The sequence below is a fragment of the Rhinolophus sinicus genome, chromosome 8 (assembly GCF_057876585.1).
Source record: "Rhinolophus sinicus isolate RSI-liver-muscle chromosome 8, RSI-T2T, whole genome shotgun sequence".
Classification (NCBI taxonomy): Eukaryota; Metazoa; Chordata; class Mammalia; order Chiroptera; family Rhinolophidae; genus Rhinolophus; species Rhinolophus sinicus.
The window spans coordinates 72,148,071-72,173,839 of NC_142508.1; the positions used below are offsets into that span (position 1 = coordinate 72,148,071).

General features: G+C 52.3%; 3 protein-coding genes across 11 annotated transcripts in view; 2 read left to right on the forward strand and 1 right to left on the reverse strand.

Moving 5' to 3' along the window:
- Positions 1 to 315: 315 nt before the first annotated feature.
- USB1 (U6 snRNA biogenesis phosphodiesterase 1) lies at positions 316 to 19,143 on the reverse strand. 9 transcript variants are annotated; one of them, XM_019754700.3, is made up of 8 exons: positions 17,540 to 17,688; positions 17,295 to 17,343; positions 16,523 to 16,689; positions 14,835 to 15,018; positions 13,630 to 13,683; positions 11,262 to 11,367; positions 9,921 to 10,004; positions 7,721 to 8,818 (listed from the first exon to the last, which is right to left on the reverse strand). In XM_019754700.3, exons 1-8 carry the CDS (start codon positions 17,607 to 17,609, stop codon positions 8,714 to 8,716), a joined length of 819 nt encoding a protein of 272 aa, XP_019610259.3. In that variant the 5' UTR covers positions 17,610 to 17,688; the 3' UTR covers positions 7,721 to 8,713. The 9 variants fall into 9 exon arrangements, with proteins under 9 accessions (XP_074170909.2, XP_019610259.3, XP_019610251.3 ...); XM_074314808.2 differs by lacking the exons at positions 7,721 to 8,818; positions 17,295 to 17,343 and adding an exon at positions 316 to 4,618 and having other exon boundaries at positions 17,530 to 17,695; XM_019754692.3 differs by lacking the exons at positions 17,295 to 17,343; positions 17,540 to 17,688 and adding an exon at positions 18,794 to 19,143.
- ZNF319 (zinc finger protein 319) lies at positions 18,572 to 24,606 on the forward strand. Its single transcript, XM_019754644.3, has 2 exons — positions 18,572 to 18,711; positions 20,737 to 24,606. Exon 2 carries the CDS (start codon positions 20,976 to 20,978, stop codon positions 22,731 to 22,733), a length of 1,758 nt encoding a protein of 585 aa, XP_019610203.3. The 5' UTR covers positions 18,572 to 18,711; positions 20,737 to 20,975; the 3' UTR covers positions 22,734 to 24,606.
- Positions 18,577 to 25,769, forward strand: part of CNGB1 (cyclic nucleotide gated channel subunit beta 1) — an 84,979-nt gene continuing 77,786 nt past the window's right edge. The window contains exon 1 of the mRNA XM_088800330.1: positions 18,577 to 18,711. The gene's annotated coding sequence lies outside the window, so the exon portion shown is untranslated. The remainder of the gene's footprint in view (positions 18,712 to 25,769) is intronic.

The following is a 25,769-nucleotide window of genomic DNA, read 5'->3' on the forward strand; positions in this document are numbered from 1 at the left end:
CCTCAGGGTGTCTTTGGCACAGTGAATTTCTTCAGTTGCAAAGTGAGGAGTTCGTACCTTGGGTGCCCCGTGAGGTGACTCCTGCGTTGCCATTTACCTGCGGCATGGGGGTGGGCAAGTTACTTAACTTTCCTGAGACTCTATGACCTTATCTGGAGCGAGGGGCAAAGTTAAGGGTTAGGTATGCTTTTGGTTCCTGGCCTAGCACACATTAGGTGCCTAAGTAGAGGACACTATTTGTGCAAGTGGAATGTGACAATGCTGCATGACAAGGCTCTGGGCAGGTGGGCAGAACTTCCCACCCCAGTGGAGCTTACACTGCTAGATTTAATTCAATTCCAGGGTCAACTTGAGATCCGGTAGGTGTGGATACAGAAGGCTTGAGGTAGGGGGAGCCGAGGCCTAAGGTCCACAGAGGCTGCGTCCAGACCAAAGGCAGCCCTGGCCCAACAGACTGGTGGCAGGGGCAAGAGCAGGAGGTGAAGGTGAAGGTGCTCCGGGAAGGTAGAAGGGCAGAGATCTCCCCTCTCCTCTGCCACCTCCCAGCTCTGGAAATGGGCACAGATCGGGCAGGGCTTTAGAAATTGACCTGTTCACTGACCTGCCAGGTGAGGGGAAAAAAAGCACCATTAAAGAGGACAGATAGAAGTTAAAGCGGTGATGACGGACTTTATTCAAACAAGAAGAAGAAAAAACTATAGCAATAGGGAGAGACTCACTATAGAACTGGGCCTGATTCCCACTAACAAGCGTGTGTGAGGGGTGGGGGTCGGGGGGCACAGGTGGATGGAAAATGACTAAGGGGAGACATCAAGTCTGGGGGGATTCTGGCTGAAGGCGGGCCAGGGTGGTCAGACACCACCTGAAAGGTAGTGGGGATGGGGCGTTTGATCAGATATCAAGGGTGGGGAATTCTGACTAACCTGATTTAGCAGGATTCTGGATAAACCTGGATTCTAGAAGGAAGTACATGGATGGGCCTTGCTGGGGAGAGGGTTCAGGGAAGCCAGACTAAAGTTTGGTCACGCAACAACTCTTTGTTAGTCCCCCCTCTTGTTTCAGGGAAGAAGAGGCATTCTTTGCTTTGATCAGTGTAAGTCCATGTCTCATTTGGTTGCCTTTATTCATGTAGAACCAGCCTAACCATCTGGTGAGACTTGGTGACAGTTGATAACTGCTGTACTATACGACCCACAAGGCATTTAATGAGAGGAATACATTGAAGATAAATGGAAAGATGAAGATTAGAGGCTAAATCGATTTGTGTGCCCAACTTCATAGACCTTCAGGATCTACCAGAAGAAATCCAGGAGCTATTGTCCTTCCTGGTGTGGTCACCATGGCAGTGAGGCACACATGTCTTCATTCACCTCTCAAACCTTCCTGGTTATGGCAAAGATGTCAGGTAGATTGCTGGGGACAAAGGTGCAGCGCTTGCTTCCGACCACTCTGCAAGTGTCCCCCTTCTGCACCCAGGGTCATATGGAGGGCAATGCAGTTATGGAGAACAGCACACTGGATTTCTCATAGTTGGTGAGTCACCAATTCAAGGCCAGTGGTGAAGTTATCCAGGGAGAAGGTAAAGTGCTTCAGCAATGAGTCCTCCCTTAGCCAGGATTTCACTTTCTGTGGTGTCAGTTACCCGCAGTCAATTGTGGTCTGAAGATATTAAAGGGAAAATTCCAGAAATAAGCAATTCATATGTTTTACATTGTCTTCGTTCTGAGTAGCATGAAAAAATCTCGTGCTGTCCTGCTCCGTCTTTCCCAGGACATGAATCATCCCTTTGTGTAGCGTATTCACCATGTACATGCTACCCGGTAGCTTAGTAGAATCTTCTACTAGACTAGCTGAAGAAGGCGTCCTTATGGGCCTTCCCAAGATAATTTCAAAAGACGGTCGCTTACCTGGAGATAGGGGTGAACATCTCAGAGTCATAAGAGCAATGGGCAGCCATGGTAAGTCCAATTCTGGCCGGTTAGCCAGTTCGGTCTTGAAGATGCTGTTGTATCTTTCTATTGCGACTGATGACTGAGGGTGGCAAGGGCAGTGGAGACTTGGACTAACGCGTTGTCTTTCCGATTTTCTGTGTAATTTTCCCAAAGAAACATGATCCTCTGTCACTAGAGATGGTAGAGGGGATACCCCAGGTGGGGAAGATTTGTTCCAGGGAAACTTTGGCAACTGATGTTGCTGAGGCATTCGGCAGGGGGAAAGCCTCTAGCCATTTAGAAAACGTGCGCATGAGAGTGAGTACATATTGGTAGCCTTGTCCTTTTGGTACTGGATAGAATCCATTTGCCAGTGAGGGGAGGGTCTGAGGGGAAGCCACTTCCCTTCCTTGCCCACTTTTACAGTTTTTCCAGGGGAGTGTTTCAGCATTTGAGGGAAGTGGCAAATGCTTGGTCCAAAAAAAGACCAAAGGGCCTAAACTACTGTTTATCTGATATATCACACATTTTGTCCTTTCCATGTGGTGTAAACTGTACACAATACTCCAGAGAGAGACAAAGGAACTGCCCAGCCACCATCTTGGTGTTTCCAGAATCCATCTGAATGGCTTGGTCATCCAGTTCTTTCCCATCCAGTTGTTTCTGAATCTGAGGCTGTTATTTGGGCCATGTGGACAGATTTCTTTTGTGATTTCCCAGGAGTCATCCTAAATTAGTGCTCTCCCTCAAGGGAAGGTGAATAACCCCACTGGGGTCTAGGGCTTCCAAGCAGCCTACAGGGGGCATAGTCCCAAGGCTTGGGAAACACTTGGATTTCTTTGCTGACTGGGGAAGAGGCTGCTAATTTAGCATATTTATCAGCCCATCTATTTCCTTGGATCTCATCTGGATTTTTTGTGCTATGTACCTCAGTTTTAACTGTAGTGGTCTGCTGAGATAATAATACCTCTAGAAGTTCTGCTATTAGGGGTTCATTTTTGACTGGGGTACCAGCTGCAGTCATGAATCTTCTGTGTTTCTATAATGTACCCAAATCATGTATTTCCCTGAAGGCACAGCAGCCATCAACGTAAATGTTAACCTTAATTCCCTCTGCTTTAATGCGAGCCTGAGTAAGAGTAATTAACTTGGTTTCCTGGGCTGGTTTGACATTTGGCAGGGTTCGGTATTCTAGAAGTATATGTTGATCTGTAATGGCATATCCAGCCTGGAAGGCCCCATCCTCCATCCGGAGGTGTGAGCCATCGACATGAAAAGTGAGGTCAACTTGGGGGAGGGGGCTTTCTGACAAAGCCAGCCTAGGGCAGGATAGTAATCTAGTGTTAATGACAGTCATGATGTGTCCCATCAGTGAATAAAGGAAGGCAGGGTTAAGATTTTGATGGTGATATATGAAGATGTGAGAGGGAGAGAGGAGTAAGATTTCACAGGAGGTAAGTGGAGATGCAGAAAAGTGCCGTGTGTTTTCATTAAGCGATAGGGTCTGCACAGCCTGAGAACATGGATGTCAAGCGGATGACCTAATACTCAATCAGAGGTAGCGTGGACAAGTTTGGTGGCTGTAGCCATGGCTCACAGGGGGCTATGCCTTGGCAACTGGGTCCAAGGCCAAACTATAATATCCCAGAGGTCTTTGGTGTCCATTATGCTTCTAGGATAACATTCCAAGGGAATGACCCTTTCGTTCATGCTCAAAGAAAAAGGCAGGGAGTCACTGGAAAGTCCAAGGGGGGGAGGTGAGAGTCGAGAGACCATTGTTGGATGGGGGGTCCCAGACTACTGCATCTGGGGATGCCTCCTTGATCATGGCATAGAGAGGTGAGGCAAAAAGAGAAATTAGGTATCCATGTCCTATCCCGCTAGACCTCAAAAATGTGTCAGTTGTCGTTTTCTGTCAGGAAGAGAAAAATGTTGAATAGTAGAGGCTGTCTGTGGAGGTAGCTCTACCTGCAGCTGAAATATCGTGACCCAGATATCAGACACACAGAGAGAACTGTTGAATTTTGTCTCTAGCCACCTTGTGGCCTTTTCTTGCTAATGCCTTAAGAAGGTATGCAATGTCCAAAGGAGTTGTCATAATTGTCAGAACAGAGAAGGAGGTCATGTACATAGTGGATTAAAGTGGAATCTCCTGGGAATTTTAAGTCTCCCCAATTGGCATTTAGGGTGTGCAAGAATTAAGGAGGAACCTCAGTAAACCCTTGCGGCATAACAGTCTAGGTATATTGTTGGTTATCCCAGGTTTAGGTAAACAAGTATTGGGATTCCTTATGAAGGAGAATTCTAAACCAGGTGAACATAAACCAAGGACTATGGAATATTGGGTGTTGGAAGGAATAGCAGACAGGATAGTCAGGATTAGGCACCAAGGCAAAGGTAAACCTGGGTTTGACGATTTTGATAGATCTCAGATCTTGGACTAACTCATATCCTTGCCTGTTTGGTTTTTTGGTGGTGACAATGGGAGTATTGCATGGACTAGACATGGGGACGAGAAGGTGAATGGACTGTTTTGTCTAATAAACCTTGGATTATTGGGCGGAGTCCCTCAATTCCTTTTGTCTTTAAATGATATTGGGGAATCATGGGGACAAAAGGTCTAGGTCACACTGATTGTTGCATCTGAGGGTCCGATGGTGGTTCTGATCCAGATCTGAGACATGGCACTAAACACGGTGAAAGAGAACCAGAGATGGACAGAAGTTAAAGTGGCAAAGATAGATTTTACTAAAAAAAAAAAAAAAAAAATCGCAATAGAGCGACTCCAGTAGCCAATGGGGCTCAATACAAACACAACCAGAACAAGTGGAGATTTATAGCCGAGGAACAAATTGTGTGTGGGGGGGAGGGGCATTGGTGGATGGAAAATGACTAAGGGGAGACATCAAGTCTGGGGGGATTCTGGCTGAAGGCAGGCCAGGGTGGTCAGAGTCATGTGGCAGGTAGTGGGGATGGGGCGTTTGATCAGATATCAAGAGTGGGGAATTCTGACTAACCTGATTTAGCAGGATTCTGGATAAAATTGGATTCTAGAAGGAAGTACATGGATGGGCCTTGCTAGGGAGAGGGTTCAGGGAAGCCAGACTAAAGTTTGGTCACGCAACAACTCTTTGTCAGCATCGACAGTGGGTGGACATTATCTGGTCTTTGGCAAAGCTTCCTCAGGGAATGAAAGTTGGGGTTTGGAGAAAAGGTTGGGGCAATTTCACCCATTTCCACTGACTATATTCTCTGTGGAGTCCCTCCTTTGGGAAATAGATTTCTAAATTTTTTGCTTTGAAATTTCCTTTTGGGAAATGTACAGTGGACATCAGAAACGGACAACAGGGTTGTCTCAGTTTCACTAAACTCATCGCAATCTTTCACAATGTTTACTCCCAATCAGCCAATTAGAAAACAGTTTGCATTTGGGGGGCTACCTAATAAAGAGAGGAGCCTAGGAACCATGAGCAATGTGCCTCCAGGCCAGTGGTCAGACCAGTTTAGTCAGTGTTTTCTCTAGGCTGCAGCTTCCTCTCTTGGGGAGAATCCTACCTTAAGGAGATGGCACCCCTGTGACCAGACCTTGAAGCTCCCAGTGATTGGTTCTGGCTCCAACAGGTGGCTTGAAGCCAAAGTGGGTTTGTACATCCATCCCTCCCAGGGTGTGGCCAGCACCCCAGGCCTGAGGGGACCAGAGGGACTGAGATGAGCGAACGCCAGCCCTTTTCTCAGCCGGCTTTAAACGTTAGCCACATTTCGTCAATGTCCTTTCATCTAGACCCTGACCTCCCCCACTCCCTTTTTCTCTTGGAGCCTTTTGAATTAAAGCCCAGACACGTCATTTCACAGTAGTTTCCTTCTGAGACCCTGATGTGGTATGAGGGGTTGTTTAAACAGCTCTGGATTAGAAGCCAGGCCACAGGGTTCCTGCCCCAGCACGAATTGAGTGGCAATCTTAAGCAAGTGACGTCCCCTCTTTGGGTTTGTCTCCTCATTTGTAAAAGGAAGGTTCTGGCTCAGGTAGTGGCCGAGGTCCCTTGTTTAGTAAAGGAAAGGCCCAGTGGATTGGGACCAGGACCAGGGCCCCCACCCCCACCCCTGGCCTCCCCACCACAGGCCTCTCAGGCTCCTGGTACCAAGACAAGGAATAAACAAACAAGCCGAGGTAATTTCCCTCTTCCTTGGAAACAAAGCTGGGGTGGTCTGGAGAGGCGTGTGGAGAGCCAGGAGTGCCAGGTGGAAATGGGCCAAACAGGCCGAGGGATGACCAGGACAATCCTTTCCCTGCCCTGCAGGGAACATCTAAGGACACCGAGGCCAGATGTGTTGATTTTGCGCTCTCCCCGGTGTGATACAATCCCCACCAAGAGCATGTCTTTACTCCTTGCCAGCCTGCCTGGGGTGGACCCGGCCTGCTCTGGTCGTGCCTCTGTCTCCAAGCACATCTCCTCTTATGGAAGAGCCCCAGCTGCTTCTGCACTGTCAGCGGAGCCTGTTCTCCAGCAGCACACTCAATGTCTGGGCACGTGCCAAGCCCCTGCTGCCCAGCCTCCTCCGGCCCAGCCTGCCGCACACCCCCTCCCAGCGAATCTCCTACTTCCTTCCTCTATCACCACCTTTCATGCTCCATGGAGGAGCCAGTTATTGATCTTGGCCTATTTCTCCAAGTTGCCACACGCTAATTCCATCTGAGCCACATCCTCCCCCGTGGGACCCGTGGGTCTGTCCTCCCAGGATGGTGGTGGTGGTGCTACATCACACCCAGCCTCCTCCCAAGAACAGCGAGCACCCAGGATGGAGGCTGGGTGTCTCCGATGAGAAAAGTCTGGTGATCGGTGCCCAAAGGACCTCCCTTGTTGGACGCTGGCTTCCATCCTAAAATTGGAAACTGCAGGAAATTTGGTGGCAGAGAAGTGCAAAGTTGGGGATGGGGCTTTTCCTTTGCACACCCTGCCTGCCCCCACCCATGCTGAGCATCCAGAGGGCCAGATGAGACTGAGTCACCCGCTGCCCAGGTCAGGAGCTGGCACAGAGCAGGTGTCATTAAGTGCTGGCTGCACAGCCGGTTTGCTGTGTGCCTTGCATGCTGGGAAGGAAGCCTGGCTTCTTTTCTCCAGATGACCTCAAAAGCCAGAGGAACCGACTGACCAGTTAGAATTGAATCAGCAGATCCATGCAGTGGGGTTGGGGAACAAGACACAGAATATGACTTCCTGGGTCCTTCAGTGCAGCAGTGGTTGGGAGTTTGCCTCAGGAAGCACAGAGGTGCAGGAGGCAGAGTGGGGAGCTAGGACGACAGGCCCCCATTCCCCACACCTTTCCCTCAGGCTTGGGGTGGAAAGGGGGAGAGCAGGGCTGACCAGGAGCCTGTGGGCAGGACTGAAGTTAGGCAGAGGTCGGGCCTTGCCTCTGGATTTTCATACGACCTCAGGCAAGTCACTTAACCTGTTCTATACGGGTGGAATAATCATTCCTACCCAGCTTACTTTTCAGGGGGGTTATTGGGAGGAATAGCTGAGAAGGTCCTAGAAAGGGCTTTAAAAAGTGTTCATAGTATCAGGTCTTACACTGATGAGGAATAGGGGTGGCGACCCCTGCTAGGTGCCAAGTCCTGGGCTAGATGTGGTCCATGCGACCCGCTGGTGTGCAGGCCAGGTGACCCCACCCCATCATTACCGTCTCCAAGGGTCCCCCCGCCCCGTCCCCAAACTGTGAAGCACGCTGGAGAAGGTGGTGTAGAGAAGTCATCTTTTCACCTAGGTGAACAGAAGCAGCCCAAAACAAAATCCAAAATAAAAACTGCAATTTTCATTTGTTGAACATAATTTAAAACGGTAACAAAAATGTCTCTTCATCCATCACCAGAAATCCAGATGGCAACTGGAAAGGACTGGTCCTTCGCTCTGGTGAGGGCTTGAAGAATAAAAATCCTGTGCAATGCCTGGCCCTTCCTCACGTTCCCTCAGAAGACCCACAGGCCACGGCAGGCACTTGGAGGCCGCAGAAAGTGAACTCTGACCGGGGGAAGGCGCCGCTCTGCCTCTTTGGGAAAGCTGATGGGAGCCAGAGGTCACAGAACGTTGGAGGCCTGGCTTAAAGCCACCAGCAAGGCCAAAATGAAACATCTGCTCAAGTCTCCCCAGGCACCTGGCTGGGGGGGAGTGGGAGGAAGGAATGGAGAAAACTCATGCTGAACCTCCAATTAGCACCCTGTACCTGGGCCCTGAAATGTCCCCTGCTGGCATAGGAGGGGATAAGACTAAAAACAAATAAATAAAGTGGCATGCTTTAAGGCGGGAGGGTGACAGACCCACTGAAGCTTCATCCTATGTCCTGGCTTGAGCAGGGATAAGCCAGGGCACAATGGTTTTAAAAATGCTGGTCTGAGGCCAATGGCATCACAACACAAACAGCTGAAGGGGGGGTGGGGGAGTGTGAGGAGGGGCCATTTGTTGGAGGGACTACAGTGGGAACTGTGGCTGAGTATGGGTGGGCTCACCCAGTGACCCCATTTTTTTTTTGCATAACCACCTCAGACGGAGAACCAGGAAGCCCAGGTTGCCCTCTACTGGTGATTTCTGGGAATGACCACACCACAGCAGGAGGGAACCTGCAAGCCAAAAGGGCCAGGAGAGAACCAGTCCCTGGGACCACCAGGAGGGGCTGTACCTCCAGCTGGGCCTCCCAGTGGTGGGCTGGGAGCATCCCCACCACTTGAGCAGGCTCCTCCATCTCTGCCCGGCCTGTAGCAGGGCCTGGGATAAGGAGGGCCTCTGGTGTCACTTCAAAGGTATCGAGAAGAACTTGTTCCCAGACTTGCAGCGGACCTGCTCGGCGTGCACGCGTAGCAGCATCTCGGAGTCTTCAAACTCATCCACAATTTCCTTAAACCAGGAGCCGGGAGAGGACAGTCACTTTAGGGGAATCAGGAACCCAGAGGGCACTGCAAACAAATCCGGCCTACTGAAATCCTTCAGAGATTAGGCACCGCTGAGGGGAGACCCGAGGGCCACGCAGGCTCCAGAGTCTGCACCTAGTTATCTTGTCTAATCGGCTCTGCAGTCTTGCAAGGTCGGTCCTATCACCCCAATTTTGCAGAGGAGGAAATGGATGCCCTAGATTACAGAATCCAATAAAACCAGAATTGACATCTGGGTCTGCTGGAGCCCCACACCAGAGTCCTCTGCCACATCCAGCACCATCAGGCCAGGAGCAGAGGTAGCCACGTGATGGTGGCCCATGCGATGTATCTACCTAGCGTGCACATGTGTTGTCTGGCTTGCAAAATGATTTTTTAAAAAATACAAATTAGTTGCCAACATTTAAAAATAGGGAGATTATACACAAAAATCTGGATTTCTGGCTTTTCTGGAAAAATAGGAGTGGTAGCAACACGAGGCCCACATTCCTGCACAGCAACACTCCCCACTGCCTCCCCAACCGGAGGCGGAGTGTCAGCTCCTCTAAGGGCTGACGGGAAAGTGAAATATTTCACTTACTTATCAAAATATGAGAAAGGCTACAAGGGTAGGATGTTCCTTATACCTGGCACGTTTCACTCATGTCAAACACCTGCCAGACCTGTGGGCACCCACGCCTTTGACCTCTGGGCGAGGGGCTAGGACTTCAGGGCAGGCCTGCAGCGTCCTCTCAGATCAGCGTTCCAGGGCAGCGCTTCTCACATATGATTGTGTACACAAATCCCTAGAGAGCTTGTTACCATGCGAGTCTGAGTTGTTAGGTCTGGGCTGGAGCCTAAGGGTCTGCAGTGCTAATAAGCTCCCAGGTGATGCTGCTGCTGCTGGTCCAGGGTGGCACTTTGAGGAGCCAGGTAAGGTGGTGGGGTCCCCCACCATGTCAATGATTTCCCTGGGATTCAGGTTGGCATGCCCAACCCCCAGGGCCACTCAGCTCCCGTCTGCTCCCCAACACCTATCCCATTGCTTCTGGAGTTCGGCACCCTCTGCCCCCGCACCGGAACCTCACCTGGAGTTCCCTCAGGCACTGCCCTTCCAGCTGGAGACGCGCATCACCCACACACCACGCCAGGCTGATGTGGAAGGAAGGGTCCTGCAGAGGGGTGGCAGGGAGGCAGGTGGTCACCCAGGTGCTGTGGCAGGCCCAGACCTCACAGCGGTTTGTGACAGAGCTGTCATGGCAACCCTGCTGGATCCCTGGCCTGCTCCCTGGGAGACCAGAACCTCAGTGTTGATCAGTGTTGATGGCAAGCATCCTCCACAGAGGGACAAAGTAGCCCTGATTTGGTCCTTGCTGTGAACTGAACTTGCTATGAACTGTCCACCCTTTCCACTCCAATTCACAAGTTGAAGCTTTAACCTCCAATATGATGGTATTTGGAGGTGGGGCCTTTGTGAGATAATTACGTTTAGATGAGTCATGAGGGTGGGGCCCTCAAGGTGGGATTTGTGCTTGTGTAAGGAGAGCTTGTTTTCTGCTGTCAGCCCTATGAGGACACAGAGAGAAGATGGCTGTCTACAAGTCAGAAGAGAGTCCCCACTAAAAACTGGCCATGTTGACACCTTGATCTTGACTCCAGAATCGTGAGAAAATAAATTTCATTAAGCCGCCCAGTCTATGGTATTTGGTTATGGCAGCCCATGCTAAGCCAGTCCTGTTCTAAGCCAGTCCTGTTCACAGAGGCTTTCTTATACATATCAGCAAGTCATTAAATCTGGGATGTGGAAGACAACCCAGGCTTCGAGTCTATTTTCTGACCTAAAACATCTCAACAGATGACATGCTTTTTAAGATAAAATAAACAAAACCCAAAATGTCTAAAATTATGAAGAAATAGTAATTGTTCAAATTCATACTTACATATGTCAGAATGGTTTAAAAAGAATTTATCGAGCAAAACAAATGGCCCTTTAAAGCCGTGGCATTCAACTTGGAGTTGAGTACCCCTGGAGGGCATGGGGCAAAAGTGCAGGAAGGTATGTGACGCTACAGCCTTCCTGGAGTGTCAATTTTACTAAAAAATATTGGGGAGAACTACTTTTTTAAAAAAATAAAAATAAACGTGAATACAATACGGAGTAGAAGATATACATCATGTATATATTTAGGATCCAAAAAAAGAATTCTAAGATTCTAAGAAATGTTGGACTTTGGCTGGGCTGCATCTGACCACATCTCAGACCCTCAGCTCCCCAGGACTGTGTGTTCTCTGAAGGCTGGCATTCCGGACACTTAATATGGGAAGGTTCTGGAGGGCTCTTCAGTTTGCCTCTAACAAGGGCTACTTGAAGGCTTGTTTTACTCCAGTTAGAGATGGGCCAGTGGAGAAGAAAAGGGCCCGTTCATTACCTGGTAGAAAGTCGTGAGGTCAAATTCCTCCATGACTCTGTCTACTTCTGAAACCAGGTCCAGGAACTGGGTGTGCCCTGAGGTGACCTCGAGCCCAACAAAGGTCCTGGAGGGAGGCAGAAGTGGAGACGACATGGGTGTGAGATACAGCACCTGAGAACATAAACCCTCCGCAGTGGGACAGAGGATGCGACAGCCAGGAAGCTGAGCGGTCTGGACCATGAGTGCTTTCTTACCCCCATCTCCTGGTCGGTTCACTTTCCTGCTCTCTCACTGCCTCGTTCATCCACCCCCTCCTCTGGCTGGAAACCTTCCTTCCCCAGTTCTAACCACACATCTCCCTTCCCTCTCCAGGGTCTAATAACCCTTGCAGGAACGCCTTCATCTGCCACTGCCAAGTCTGCAAGCCCCAGAGCTTCTGCGCCCGTGCTCTCCATCATCACTCCTGGACCGTTTCTGGAGGACTTGGCTCTCTGGCACCAGCTACCCTCCCATCAGCACTCATGTTCTCTCTCATCTTTAAAAACCCTCCGAGACCCTTTCCTCTCTCTCTCAAACCACACACTCCACAGTCCTGGTTTGATGTCCCCCTTACCTCCTTGTCCATCCTCCTCCACTGCCCTCTTTTCTTTCCAACCTCTACCTGGCCAAGGGTTGCAGAGCTCAGTCCTCAGCCCTCTTACCGTGTTTCCCCCAAAATAAGACCCAGCCAGACCATCAGCTCTAATGCGTCTTTTGGAGCAAAAATTAATAGAAGAACCGGTGTGTTGTATTACGTCGTGTTGTGAGGTGAGGTGAGGTGATGTGATGTTATATAAGACTGAGTCTTATATTAATTTTTGCTCCAAAAGACGCATTAGAGCTTATTTTCAGGGAAACACGGTAGCTACATCCTCTAGCAGGCAGATTTCACCCAGCCCTGCTTTAAATATCACACAGGCGCATGGGTCCCAAATTTCTATCTCCCGCTGGCACCTCTCCTGTGCAATATAATTGAGTATGTGCCATCTCCTGGGGGTCTAACAGGCAGTCAAATCTAAGAGGCACAAAGCAGAACTTTTGATTTTCACCCCACCAGTGCTTTCTATCACAGAAAAATGTGGCCATTATTTACCCAGTTATTCAAACCCCAAACCTAAGAATCCCCTTACTTTGCACAGGTCCAACTCCTTGTTAATTCCAGTTGAGTCTACCTCTAGTATATTAGGAATGTGTCCAGTTCTTGGCTTTTCCACTGCCATCACCCTAATCCAGGCCACCACTGGTCCTTCACTTGGATGGTGACACCTGCCTCCTCTCTGCTTTCCGTGTCTACCTTTGCTCCCTTACACCTCTTCACCACTCAGCACCAACAGACAGACATGGTGTAGTCACACTGACATTTACAAACATAAATTGGATCATGTCTCTCTTCTGTTCACATCCCTCCAATGGCTTCCATGACACTAAAAATCCAAACTCCCTATCTTGACTTTGAAGGCCCTGCATGAACTAACCCTGCCGAACTTACCGCCTATCGCCCCTCCACCTGCTCCTCAGTCTCCTCAAAATCACCAATTGGACTCTTTCCTGCCTCAGAGTCACCTTGTTTGCTGTGTCCTCTGCTTGAAGGTTCCTACAGCAGCTCTTCCCAGGGTCCCCGGCAAATGCCACCTCTCTGGCTACTTGCCTGGTACCCTTCTTGGCTAACTGCTCCTGACTGTCACATCACACAATAGTTATGAACAATCTCATTTACTTTACTATCTGTCTCCCCTGCAGAATATGAGATCCCTAAGAGCAGAGACTGTGCTGAGCTTTTCATTGCTGAATCTGTAGGTGCTGAATAAATCTGTGTATAGAGTGAGTGAATGAACGAGCCCTCCTTTCAGAGGTGCTCAGAGAAGGCAGCTCAGTGAGTGGATCAGACAGGGAGGCTTGCTCTAAAGCCCTGATACTAATAATTTCTCCTTATATTCACCTAACACTTTAATACTTTTCGAAACTTGTCTGGCTTATTTGAACCTCACAAGGGCCAATGATGAATGTATCAAGGGCAGGCATGTGACAGCCTGGAAACGGAAAGTCACGGAGGTGAAGATATGAGCTAAACATTAAATTGTGGCCAGAGCTGGGCAGGAACCCAGGTTTTCCTTCAGTCTCAGGTTTTTTTTCACTACACCAAGATGTTTTTGTCTACCTCTGCTCCTTCCTGCATGCCCCTCTGGTTATTTCTCTTAATGAAAGGTTCAGATTTGGAAACAGCTGCTTTTGTAAAACACAAACAAACGAAAAACTGCAACAGACAAGGCCAAAAGCAAAGCACCCCCTCAATATTTACTCCAGAGACTCTTCTGGAAATGACTGGGGGCAGAAGGGGGAGACTCACCTTGTTTTCTCTTGATTGGTATAAATCTTTACCCGGTTGGCAGTAAAGCAGAATCTAAAATTTAGAAAAAGAAAAGACCACATTTCAGGAACAATAATAATAAAAAAAATCAGGAAAAAAATTTATGTTAAAAAAAAGGACTTTGAAAATATAGTTAACTCATTTTATACTTAGTATTGTCACCCTATTATACAGGTGGTAAACTTAACCCTAAAATATTAGAGCTGGACAAGACCTTAAATAATCGCCCAGTTTAAGTAATACAGTTCCATCTGGATGCTAGCAAAATTTTTATTTTATTAATAGCAGTTCATTCCATTAAATAATGTGAGACCACCTCAACTTTACTCACGGGAATTGTGAAAGTCTAGTTCACCAAGTAGGTGATAATAGATCATTTAAGGGCCAATCTGTTCCTTGCGGTTTAAAAAAAGACAATTCTGATCTAGTCAAAGAATTTTCCCTGTGTGGCTGAGCTGAGGGCTTTGTGCCTGGGTGGCTTTTTTTGGCTTCTAGAACCAATGTCAGAGGATCTATAAAGGATGGCTTCCGGGCTCCCTCTCACCTGCTGAGTCATTCAATAAACATCCCTTTGATGCCTATCGTGAGCAAAGCACCTGGAAAAAAGATGTGGGGTAATTCAAAGATCAGCTGCATTCCTGGGCCTACAGGAACTTGGGCTCCAAAGGAGAGACGGACACAGGAAAGGCTGGGTACCAGGATGAGTAAAATGAGCTCTAGGGTGTAAACAGCCACAGGACCGGACGATCCCCAGGACTTGGGGACTCTGGGACAGTCTCAGTGAAGGAGCAGGGCTTCGGTCTGGCCAAGCCTCGGCGGAAAGGCATGCCAATTAGGAAGAAGTACAAAATAGTTAAGGGAAAGAAAAGCCCTAGGCTGGCAGCCAAAACCAAAAGTGGGGTCCAGTTCAGATCCTTCGCCAAGTCCCGCTTGAGGCAGCCACCACCACTCCCATGACCTGCACACAGATAAGGACTTGGAAGGCTTCCAGAGCTTACATGGCGTGCCCAGGTCACACAGGATGAGGTGTACAGCGGGTACCTCACGTTCGGTGTTCTAACCTTTAGGTTTGGCCTGCTTGCTGGAATAATACACTCAGACCCACATGCCCACAGTAGCTCAGGACAGGAAGAGGACCTGGAGGGGAGCGAGATGAGAGGCAGAGGGGATCACTCGGGACTCACCTCTGGCAGGAAGCCATGCGGTCTTTCAGAGCCTGCACGAAGGGGAGGATCCAGTGATGACGCAGAACCACGTTCTGGGACAGGCTAAGGTGGAAGGCCTCCATCCTCACCAGCCGGGGGACATATGTCTGGGCATGGAGCAGCAATGCGTCAAGCAGCTCCAGGAAGTCCTCCCTGGCTTCATCTGGAGGGGGAGAGTGAAGAGCGTAACACACATATACTCATTGTAAAGAATTCAAGTAATAAAGACATATGCAAAGGAGAAAGCAGGGGCCCCTGAAATCCCATCACCTACAGCAATGGTCTCCAGACTACTGTGATCACACAGGCCATTAATAAAACAAGTTTGCACACATACCTGCAATGAACTTGTATTTATTTATAAATTATGAACGTGTGCTACTCTATAAAATTACGTGTTAGAAAATGCACACTCTCAAGAACAGAATTTAAAGATGAGATAAAAAGATACACCTAAAAACGTCCTAATAGCTCTTCTTCCCACACCTTAATGGATCATTTTGACCTCTCCCCCAGGGCACACACACCCCATTTTGAAGCCACTACCCTAGAAATAAACACTGTAAAATTTGGTTGCCTATTTCCCCAGTCTTTTCTCAATGCGTATACTAATGTATATATTTGATTTGTTAAAAAAGACGAGCGTATACCATTCAAACTGTTCTTCCACTGGTTTCTTCATATAACACTATATGTTAGAGATCCTTCCTCTCAGGATAGAGATCAAGCTCATGATTACAGCTCCACAGTAATCCATAACGAGAAACAGTGCATTTCTTTAATCGGTCTCCTATTACATATTTAGAATCTCCTGATAAGACATTTAGCATGCTCCCAATTTTTCACAAATACATAGAACACTACAATGACCACCATCTTATGTTCACATACTTATTTTTTACCAGGCATGTGCCTAGAGCTGCGTGGTTAACAGTCTGTTCACACCCAGCATGTTACTCAATTTGCCCAAATGTCCTGGTGAGTAGGTATTATAGAGAATCATTCCCATCTATGGCTGGGGAAATGGAGGTTCCAAGAATTTACTTGACCTAACACAAAATAGTAAGAGTCACCACTTCGTCTGTGTATTGTGATAAGAACTTGCATAGATGATCGGATTCAATCTTCACAAAAGTCCTAGGAGATAGGTATTACTATTATCCCCATTTTAGAGATCAGGACACTGAGGGTCTGAGAAGTCCAGTAACTTACTAAACAGCACCCAGGGTAGTGGATAGTGAAGTGAGGTCTGACTGTGAAGCTTGGACATTTTCTACTTTCTGCCTGCCACTCACTTCTTAGGGTTGGGGTGGGACTTAAACCCAGCAAACCTAAGGCCCTCTTAGAAATCAAGAAGTGCCAGCTTCAGCAGCACTCTGGGATGGCCCTGACACTCTGACCTATCCCCTCCCTTGGTAACCTGCTCATGAGCATGGAGAACATTATACCCAGGGTTAATAAAAAATATTTCAGGCAATGATTTGAAAACGGAAACTAATGGACAGAAAAATTCCCGTTCTTGAACTTCATTCTCTCTCTGCTGAGTTGATCTCTTTCCCACCACGAATGTCATGGGCTTCTGGCTTCTTCCTCCGGGTTGGAGTCAGCTTCCTCCCATCAGGAGGCACCTATCAGTCTCACCACTTGCCTCACCACACAGTACTCACACGGTGTGTAGACATGGGTGGCCCAGTTGCCCCGTTCGTGGGGAAAGGTGCGCACGCGGCCCCCATGTTTTGCACTGTCATCTTCAGGCGCCTCCTCGGTGCCTGGGAACATGTGCAGCACACTGTCTGGTACTGGCAACCTCTGGCTGGGAACGGGACTCTGGCCACTGCAAGAGAGTAAAAGAAAACAAGCACATATATCCTCTGAGCATTCTCCACCTCTGTAAACACAACAAAAGTTGTAACCCCTTGTACAGGGTGACTTCATATCTATTTCCCACCAGCTGCTATAAGCAGCTTCTAGATAACCACAGTGCTCTTTCCCCAGGATTGTTTCATTGGGGTCTCCCAGGGAGGTGCGTGGTCCTCACCAGAAACAACTGAGCAGGCAGCAATGTGGGGTTCAGAGGTCACCTGCCCTAACTGGACAGGGATAACAAACTGAGCTGGAATAGCACTTTCTAGCTCTGTCGTCGTGGGCCAGTCGTGTGCCCTTTGTGGGCCTCTTTCCTCTTCAGGTACTTCTACCTGATAGAACTATTGTGAGATCAACTGAGATAATGCTTGAAAAGCACTCAGCAAGCATGAGGCCTGGCACTTAAGAGACTAGGCTCCACGAAGTAAAGGACTTCCATGGTTTTGTTCACTGCTGAGTCCCCAGTCCCCAACCTGGTGCAGAGTGGGTGCTCAATGACTACTTATTGAGTGAATGAAAAAACTCTCCAACGCTTTAGCTATTACTACTGCAACTGTGTTAAATGAAAAAACAGACCTAGAGTGGTAGTGATGCGTGCCGGGAGGTAGTCGACCAGCGGCAGAGGCTGGACCAGAATCCATGTTTCCTGTCTCTTAAACCTGGCCTAGCCAGGGAGGATGGGCACCCAGCGCCCCTTCTCCTTCCCTGCGGAGCAGCCCCGCATCCTCCCATCCTCCCCCAGACACTCTGGTCCTCGTCGGGGTCTCACGCGAACCCGCACTCTCCCACGAAAAGCTGCTTCGCTCCTCACCGCGGGCAGCCTCCAGCCCCGGTCTCGGCCTCATCCTCAGAGCCGCTGCTGCTGTAGCCCACCAGGGGCGCCGCACTCATGGGGCCTCCCCTACAACAACAGGGCAGGCCAGGCAGCAGCCACACGGCGCACCCGGAATTCCGCTGCGCCGGAAGTGCCCCGCTGGGGGCGGGACCTGTATTAGCACCTCCTCGGGGCGCGGCCTGGAGGGGCGGGGCCCGGGACCCAGCAGAGACTCTACCCACCGAGACCACGCTTCCTGACACTCGCTGCGCGTTGAGGGCAACCCGGAGGCTCCCAGTGCCCCCCGGCCTCCGTATGCCCACTTCACAGATCGCTCCGGGAGCTGACCTCTGTCTGCGGCTCTGTCTGCAGCCACTCGGGATCAGACCTCCCAGCCACGGAAGGTCCCTGGGTCAGCGGTCAGCGCATTTTAGACACAGCGGGGATTCCTGCCCTCGAGGCCCGGTCGGGATCAGAGGTCCCGGAGCCCCCTACTCTACACGGCCCAAAGTCCGAGCTCCGGGGCCCCTCCCCTAAGAACACGCTGAGCTGTCAAGAGGCGTGTCAGTTCCAGAAAATCAGGGTGTCTAGGAGGCCCCTCCTCTCAGGTGCAGGGGTCGCAGGTGCAGGGGTCGGGCCGGGGGCCGGGTCCCGAGAGGCCCTTCCGGTAAGATCGAACAGGGTGGTCGGAAGCTAAGCGCCCTCCCTGAGTCAGCTGAGGGGTGCGGGCCAGGGCTACTGGAGAACCGCCCCGCACATCCGGCTGTCCGACCCGGCCTGGCCTGGCAGAGGGGTCCCCGGCAGGGGGCGGCCTCGCTCCGCGCGGTCCGCTCCTCCTGCAGCCGCCGCCGCCCCGGCAGCCGCTCCTCCTCCGGCCCCGCCTCCCTGGCCCCCGCGCGCCCGCCTGTCCTCCGGTCTCTGCAAGGCCATCAATCCGTTCGCCCGCCCTCCCACCGCTCCTCCGCTCGGACCCGCTATCCCGGCCGCGCACGTCGCTTCCTCGGTTCCAGCCACCACTAGCCCGTCCCACGCCCCCGGGCCGGCCGCCACCGCTACTCGAGGCCGGGGATTGGCAGCGCGCGTAGGCCGCGTCGCCGCGGATGGAGCCGGAATAAAGGGGCGGCCGAGAGAGCAGCCGGTCGCCACTCGCCCCGCGCCTGACCCCGCGGCCTGGAGCAGGTGAGCGGCGGAGCACCCGGGGCCGCGTCTTAGGGCCACTCCCGCGCCCGCCGCACGCCTTCCGCAGCCAGCCCGGCCTCACCTCCAATCCTCTGGCCCGACCCGGTGGCCTCTGAGCTTCTGGGCGGCCCAGTCCGGCCTCGACGCGCAGCCGCTTCCCGGGCCTGGCCTGCGGCCCCGGGGCCTTCCTCGGGCCCAGTCGCCCACGGGGCCCGCGGTCGGGTAGCAGCGGTCTGGCCATTCCCGGCGAGGGCTGACAGGAGGCAACCCAGCTGGGCGGGCGGGCAGTGCCGGCCGGGAGGTGATCGGCTTTCATTCGGTTTCCCAGAGAGGAAGAAGGGCAGGGGTGGGGCGCAGGTGGGGGCCTCCCCTTGCGTTCCTTACCCTAGTCTCTCCTCTTTGCGGAGTGATCAGAGGCCTTCTGGCTGCACCTTCTTGGAGGTGGGCAGTGGAACTGGGGGCCCCGGGTCGGGGACCTTGTGTCTGGCAGCTATTCATGACCGGGGAGGCGGGGTACTGGGGGGGGGGGGGAGAAAAACAGTTGAGAGTTGAGTTGGCGCAGCTGGACGTGCACCGTGCTCGGAGTAGCCCTGCCTTCTCTCTTTCCTGGGAAGACTTAGGCACTTGCTTGCTTTTGCAACCTGCTGCCTCCATCCAGAGCAGCGCTCCTTTCCTTCTTCCCTTTCCTGAAGATGCTGAGGATGACAGCTTTTAGCCTGACTTATACTGCTGTGGCAGAACAGTTAGAGGCCAGACTGGCCTGTGAAGGCATCCCCCTCCGTCTCCTCTTTCCCTCAGGAGAAAACTTAGAAAGTTTTCAGTGTTAGAGGCAGAGGAGCTGGGAACCTGAAAGTGGGTTACATATGATTCTAAAAGTTTCTCCCTCTCTGCTGTCATTATCTTATGCTGCCACAAAGTGGTGAGTTAGAGATTTGCCTGGGCTGGATTGTCTTTATCTTCCATTGATTATCTAGAATGTTACAGACTTGGAGCAAGGGAACAACAGGGTTGTCTCAGGAAAGGTGAGAAATCCTCTGTGGTTAGCATGCTACTTCCCACATTGCAGAGGCAAACTCATACTTGCTTACGTCTTCCTGCAGGCCTTAACGCCATCAAATTCAGAGGATTTAGGACTTTTTTTGGTGCGCTGGAAGATGACTAGAGTGGGGAAGTTCTGCTGTGTAGACATCGAGGCTAGGGATGGGGGGGTCTGTGGACTTATCATCTAACCCCCATCATGCATTGGCTTAGGTCCCTCAAGGCCCTCCAACCTGTTGTGTGGAGAGAGAACGTGGTCAGAGTGGGCAATAGTTGAGAGAGATGTGGGCCAGCTTCTCACAGGAGAAGGTTTCTGAGATGGTCCTTGGTTCCATGTAGTTGTTTTAAATATTGACTGACTGAGGCCGTCTGCTGTTGGGCCCTCAGATCTGGGAGGCCTGACCTCTTAGACCCAGTAGGCTGTTCTCCTGAATTGAGATCCAGGGCAGCAATGGGAGAGGAGCTGGCAGGCCCCAGGGAGGCCTCAACCAGAGCCTCTCTGTTTTTATCTAGATTTTGAATATATTGGGCTTCCAAGTAAGAATTTATTTGCAAAAAAGGTTATGCTGCTAAATTATTGTTTTGGACATTATGGCCCTAACTGATCAGTCTTCCCCTCCTTCTTTTCTTGGAGCATGAGCAGAATTTGTGACTTCTTTGTGTTGTGGGCAGATCCATCTTAGACTCCCACCTGTGAGACTGCTGATTAAAAAGGGTTGGCAGTGGGAGGCTGTGATGCCCTGACCCAGGGATGGGGAACTGAGGGTAGGTGGCTGTGGAGGCAGCTGCCATCCCCTTTGTTGGAGGAGCTGAGCTGCCAGTACTTCTTTAGTGTGTGTGAAGGGAACAGCCCTCCCAGCCCTGAGCCTCTCTCTTTTCCCTGGTGTGGTTCGTATTAGTGTGGCAAGTGCAGGTACGACAGGGAGAGGGCCCAGGGAACAGCTGCGTGTCCCTGCCTCAGTCTCACGATTTCTCTCTTCTCTACAGAACCCATCATCGGGGAAGGCAGAGCCTTCCTGGCGTTGCGGGCACCCTGCCTGGAAGAGCCCCCGTCCTGTAGGCAGAGTCTTAGTTAATGACTGGGGCCGTCTGACCAGTCCCTCTTCTGTGCCTTGTCGGGGGTCCTTGTCCGTCCCTGAGCCCAGGCAACTTCTCTCTGGGTTGGTCCACTTTAAGCGGGGAAACTGAAGCCATTACTCTCCAAACCCTGTTTCATCTTCCCAAGCATGTCAGAAAGCTGGCAGCAACCACCACAGACGCAGCCGCAGCAGCCACAGCCACCACAACCTCAGCACCACGCGGAGCCACCGCCGGCCCTCGCGGAGCATGCGCTGCCCCCAGGCACAGCGGAGAACCCCCTGGGCTGTGCCGTGTATGGCATCCTCCTGCAGCCGGACGGGGGCCTGCAGCCCCCACAGCACACATCCCTGCAGGCAGCAGGCGAGCCGGGCCCCAAGTGTGGTGTATGCGGTCACGACCTGGCACACCTGTCCAGCCCGCATGAGCACCAATGCCTGGCGGGCCATGACCGCTCCTTCCAGTGCACGCAGTGTCTCAAGATTTTCCACCAGGCTACTGACCTGCTGGAGCATCAGTGTGTGCAGGCCGAGCAGAAGCCCTTTGTCTGTGGTGTCTGCAAGATGGGCTTCTCGCTGCTCACCTCGCTGGCGCAGCACCACAGCGCACACACTGGCGCCGGTGGCCTTGTGAAATGTTCCATCTGTGAGAAGACCTACAAGCCCGCCGAGGTGGCGGAGCCCGCAGCAACCGCGGCCCCCTCGCTGCCCCCAGCGCCCCAGCCGCCTTCTGTCGCCCCTGCTGAACAGGCCGACAAGCCCTACAGCTGCCCCATCTGCCAGAAGCCCTTCAAGCACCTGTCGGAGCTCTCCCGGCATGAGCGGATCCACACGGGTGAGAAGCCGTACAAGTGCACGCTGTGTGACAAGAGCTTCAGCCAGTCGTCGCACCTGGTGCACCACAAGCGCACGCACAGCTCGGAGCGCCCCTACAAGTGCGCGGTCTGCGAGAAGACATTCAAGCACCGCTCCCACCTGGTGCGCCACATGTACGCGCACTCAGGCGAGCACCACCTGTTCCGCTGCAACGTGTGTGAGCTGCACTTCAAGGAGTCCTCGGAGCTGCTGCAGCACCCGTGCACGCCTAGCGGGGAGCGGCCCTTCCGCTGCGGGGAGTGCCAGAAGGCCTTCAAGCGGCCGTCGGACCTGCGGCAGCACGAGCGCACGCACAGCGCCGAGCGGCCCTTCAAGTGCGACCTATGCCCCATGGGCTTCAAGCAGCAGTACGCACTCATGCGGCACAGGCGCACGCACAAGACCGAGGAGCCCTTCAAGTGCGGCCTGTGCGAGAAGGGCTTCGGGCAGCCCAGCCACCTGCTCTACCACCAGCACGTGCACACTCTGGAGACCCTCTTCAAGTGCCCTGTGTGCCAGAAGGGCTTCGACCAGTCAGCTGAGCTACTGCGGCACAAGTGCCTGCCAGGCGCAGCCGAGCGACCCTTCAAATGCCCCGTGTGCAACAAGGCCTACAAGCGGGCGTCGGCCCTGCAGAAGCACCAGCTGGCCCACTGCTCGGCAGCCGAGAAGCCCCTGCGCTGCACCCTCTGTGAGCGCCGCTTCTTCTCGTCCTCGGAGTTTGTACAGCACCGTTGCGACCCAGCCCGGGAGAAGCCGCTCAAGTGCCCTGACTGCGAGAAGCGCTTCAAGTACGCATCAGACCTGCAGCGGCACCGGCGCGTTCACACCGGCGAGAAGCCCTACAAGTGCCCCAATTGCGACAAGGCCTTCAAGCAGCGTGAGCATCTCAACAAGCACCAGGGCGTGCACGCCCGCGAGCAGCAGTTCAAGTGTGTGTGGTGTGGCGAGCGCTTCCTGGACGTGGCGCTGCTGCAGGAGCACAGCGCACAGCACAGTGCTGCTGCCGCCGCTGCCGAGGGTGCCTACCAGGTAGCTGCCTGCCTGCCCTGAGGTCCCTGGTGGCCCACACCAGGCCCAGCCCAGCCCAGCCTCCTCTTCAGAAGTCCTCACCCAGCTCACCCAGCTCTGTGTTCTGAGACCTTGTGCATGAGAACAGAAGGGCACTGGGCAAGTGGAGGGGCCTGGTACTCCTGAACCCCCCACCCCTAGGGGTGGGGGTTCCAGATTGCTGTGGCTGGTCTTAATTCCACAAACCACTTTCCCCTTACAGGATTTGCTTTTTGAGAGCCATCAGCCTTCCTTGTGTCTGGGGGCCTGGAACCAGACTGGAAGTCAAGTGGCCTCTCTCCACCCCGAGGAGGGGTTGGTGCCAGCCCAGCCCAACCTTCCCAAACTTTTCAGCCTAATTAGAAACCAGATGGATTAGGAAACAGGACGGTTGTGGTAGGGCCTGGTAGAAGGCCTGGACCAGGAGGTGGGCTGGGTGTAGGGCGCCCCCCTTCAAGTTGCTGTTGGAGGGAGAAGGCCAGCTTCATAAGGTAGTCTTGGAGACAGGAGGGCAGACCCTGAGCCACAGGCCTCCATCCAGGGGGAATGCATCCTCCAGGTTTCTGACAGGTGAGATGAATGGGAGGGCTGCATCTCTGTGGGCTGGGTCTGCCTGGAGAGCTATCTGCCTAGCCAGAAGGGAGGAGACAGTTCTCCTGTGACACACTCAGCCAGGACAGTGCCCAGTCTGGACAGTGCTGTCCATAGGGAAAGGAGGAAAGGCAGCCTTTGTACCGAGGTCTAATCCTGGTGTTTTGGAAGCACCTCTCTCACCTTTGCAGCATGGTTCCGCTCTCTGGTGGAAATGTGCTCTCAGCCAGACAACTGCTGATGTGAAAGAAGGGAATCATTAGACCACCTAGTGCCCCCAGAGGAAACAGGCCCCAAGCCCATGATCTTCCCAGTGGATGCGACAAGTGTCCTCCCCCTTGAATTATGTGAACCAAAGCGTCAAGGGCAAGGCCCCAATCAGCACCCAGCCCTGTTTCAGGGCCAAGACCAGGCCTGGGTATTCAGGGTGGGGCAGGTGAAAGGACTGTGTAATTGGCCTCTGACTGTACAGAGCCCACCCACCCATGGGAACCCATCCCCATCAGGCTGGCTGCTGACCTGGACCCCAGGGATCTTGCATTGCCAAGATGCCCTAGACAATATCCAGCTTCTTCCAAGGCCAGAGAAGTCTCCCCTGCATCCTCCTAGGGTCCCCCAGGTCTCTGGCTGACCACAGGGATCATATTGCTGAGGGTGTCCAGGGCATAGGAAGCAGGCAGCAGAAGAAGCTTATTAAGGAAATCAGTAGGTGGATGGAGTCAACTGGTGTCACTGGGTGGCAGGTACCCTCCTTGGGAAGCCCAGAGGACTTTTGTTGTCAAAATGATGATTTTGAACCCAGCTTTGCTCCTGCCCTCTTCCGGCCCCCTTCCCTGCTGGTGGGTCTTGAAAGAAGACTAGCCAGTGCAGCAAAGGCCCAGAGGAGTCGAGAGCCCTGTCTTGTCCCATCTCACCTTAAGAAGTTTGAAAAGTACACGTCCGCCGCCTCCCTCTGACCGGGTTCCCGTCCTGTGCCTGCAGAGGGGCTGTTCCTTGCCCTCGGTGCTGACTCTCAGTCACAATGCCTGAGACGACATGGACCCCAGGCTGACAACAGTCCCAACTGCTAATGTTTTCCTTTCGTTTTGCTTTTTAAAAGCAGTTGTTATACTATTCCTAACATTGTATAGTTAATTTCACGTCATTTTGGCTCTTATATGAAAATGTGAGAATTTGGATTTTTAAAAAGAATGCCTCCCATTTTAGATAGCCCCCTTTAATGTTAATATATAGTGAGTCCAATGTATGCTTTAGAAGTAAAGACATTGACCATCACAGACCAAAACACCACATGTTCTGGTCATTCTTCCACAGGGGGAGATGGGACGTGGGGAGGTAGAGGGAGGTGTGCAGGCTTGGGACTGGGACATAAGGCTGGGTTCACATCCTGAGTTTTGAACATTTTAGTTGTGTGACTTTGGGCGACCACTGGGAACTCCCTCTCTGGGACTCAGTTGCCTGTTTGTGAAATGGGGAGGTCAGCCCTTGCCTTGCTTGGCTGTTGCAAGAATTAAATGGAATCATGTATGGAGGCTGTGGTGGGGAAGCTACAACGATGCTGATGGCACCAACTGCGGGACACCTGGGACCCTCGAAAATGGCCCTGCAGCCGCTTGAACTCTTTGGGGTTTAACCGCAGCCCCGGCAAAGAAGCTGGGCCGGGCGGGACCAGAAGCTCATGGATGGTCAGAAGCTGGGGACAGCCTGGTAGCATGAGAGCTTGCTCAGCCCCAGTGGAAAACCAGGGCCCGGCCAGACAGACCCTGCCCCTGAGGATCGCCTGCTCTTGCCCCACTCCCATTCTCTCTGTCACACAGCGATCTGCTGTGTGCCCAACCCTGCCGCCTCTCACCTCAGCCCTTCTACACACCTTTTCTTCTGTATGTACCCCTTTCCTGTCTCTCAGTGGACCACTGCGATTTGGGCTCCTTCCATTTCTTAAAGGGAGGGTGGAGGTGGGAAGAGAGGGAGAAACAACCTCCACGGACCTGGGCATCTGAGAGCAAGTGGAAGGTGGTCAGCAGGAACACCCTGCCCTGGGGGTGGTCGTGGGGTGAGGGTAGAAAGTCAGGAGGACAGGGAGCTGCCCATGCCGCTGAGGCTTAGTGAAAAGGCTGCGGGGACCCCAGATGTGACTCAGACCCCACACGCATTCCCTCTGTGTGTTTGGCCAGAGGAGGTTTGGCCTTGAGAGGCCATGTTGTTCCTTCCTGCAGGTAACCGCCGCTCAGCAAGAGGACACCCAGAGCCCTGTGCCAGGCTCGAATCCCAGCTTCCCTTCTAACTGAGTGGCCTTAGGCAAAACCCACCCACCTCACAGCGATGTCTGGAAAGCACTAGCATGCTTGGTGCTTTATAGCTTCAGGTTGCCCTTCCTGCATGGATGACGGTCTGCGTGTGCCAGAGGCTGGCTGAGCATGGCTGAGCTCACATGGAGCTTGCAATGAC

Bases quoted from the DNA above. Each gene is read 5' to 3' on its own strand.
- USB1 (XM_019754700.3), bottom strand. From the start codon at position 17,609: ATGAGTGCGGCGCCCCTGGTGGGCTACAGCAGCAGCGGCTCTGAGGAT. The intron at 15,019-16,522 runs GTGAGTACTGTG...CTCCCCCTCCAG, and splicing joins CACCCATGTCTACACACCGT to ATGAAGCCAGGGAGGACTTC. The intron at 8,819-9,920 runs GTGAGGTTCCGG...TCCTGGTTTAAG, and splicing joins AGTGCCTGAGGGAACTCCAG to GAAATTGTGGATGAGTTTGA.
- ZNF319 (XM_019754644.3), top strand. From the start codon at position 20,976: ATGTCAGAAAGCTGGCAGCAACCACCACAGACGCAGCCGCAGCAGCCA.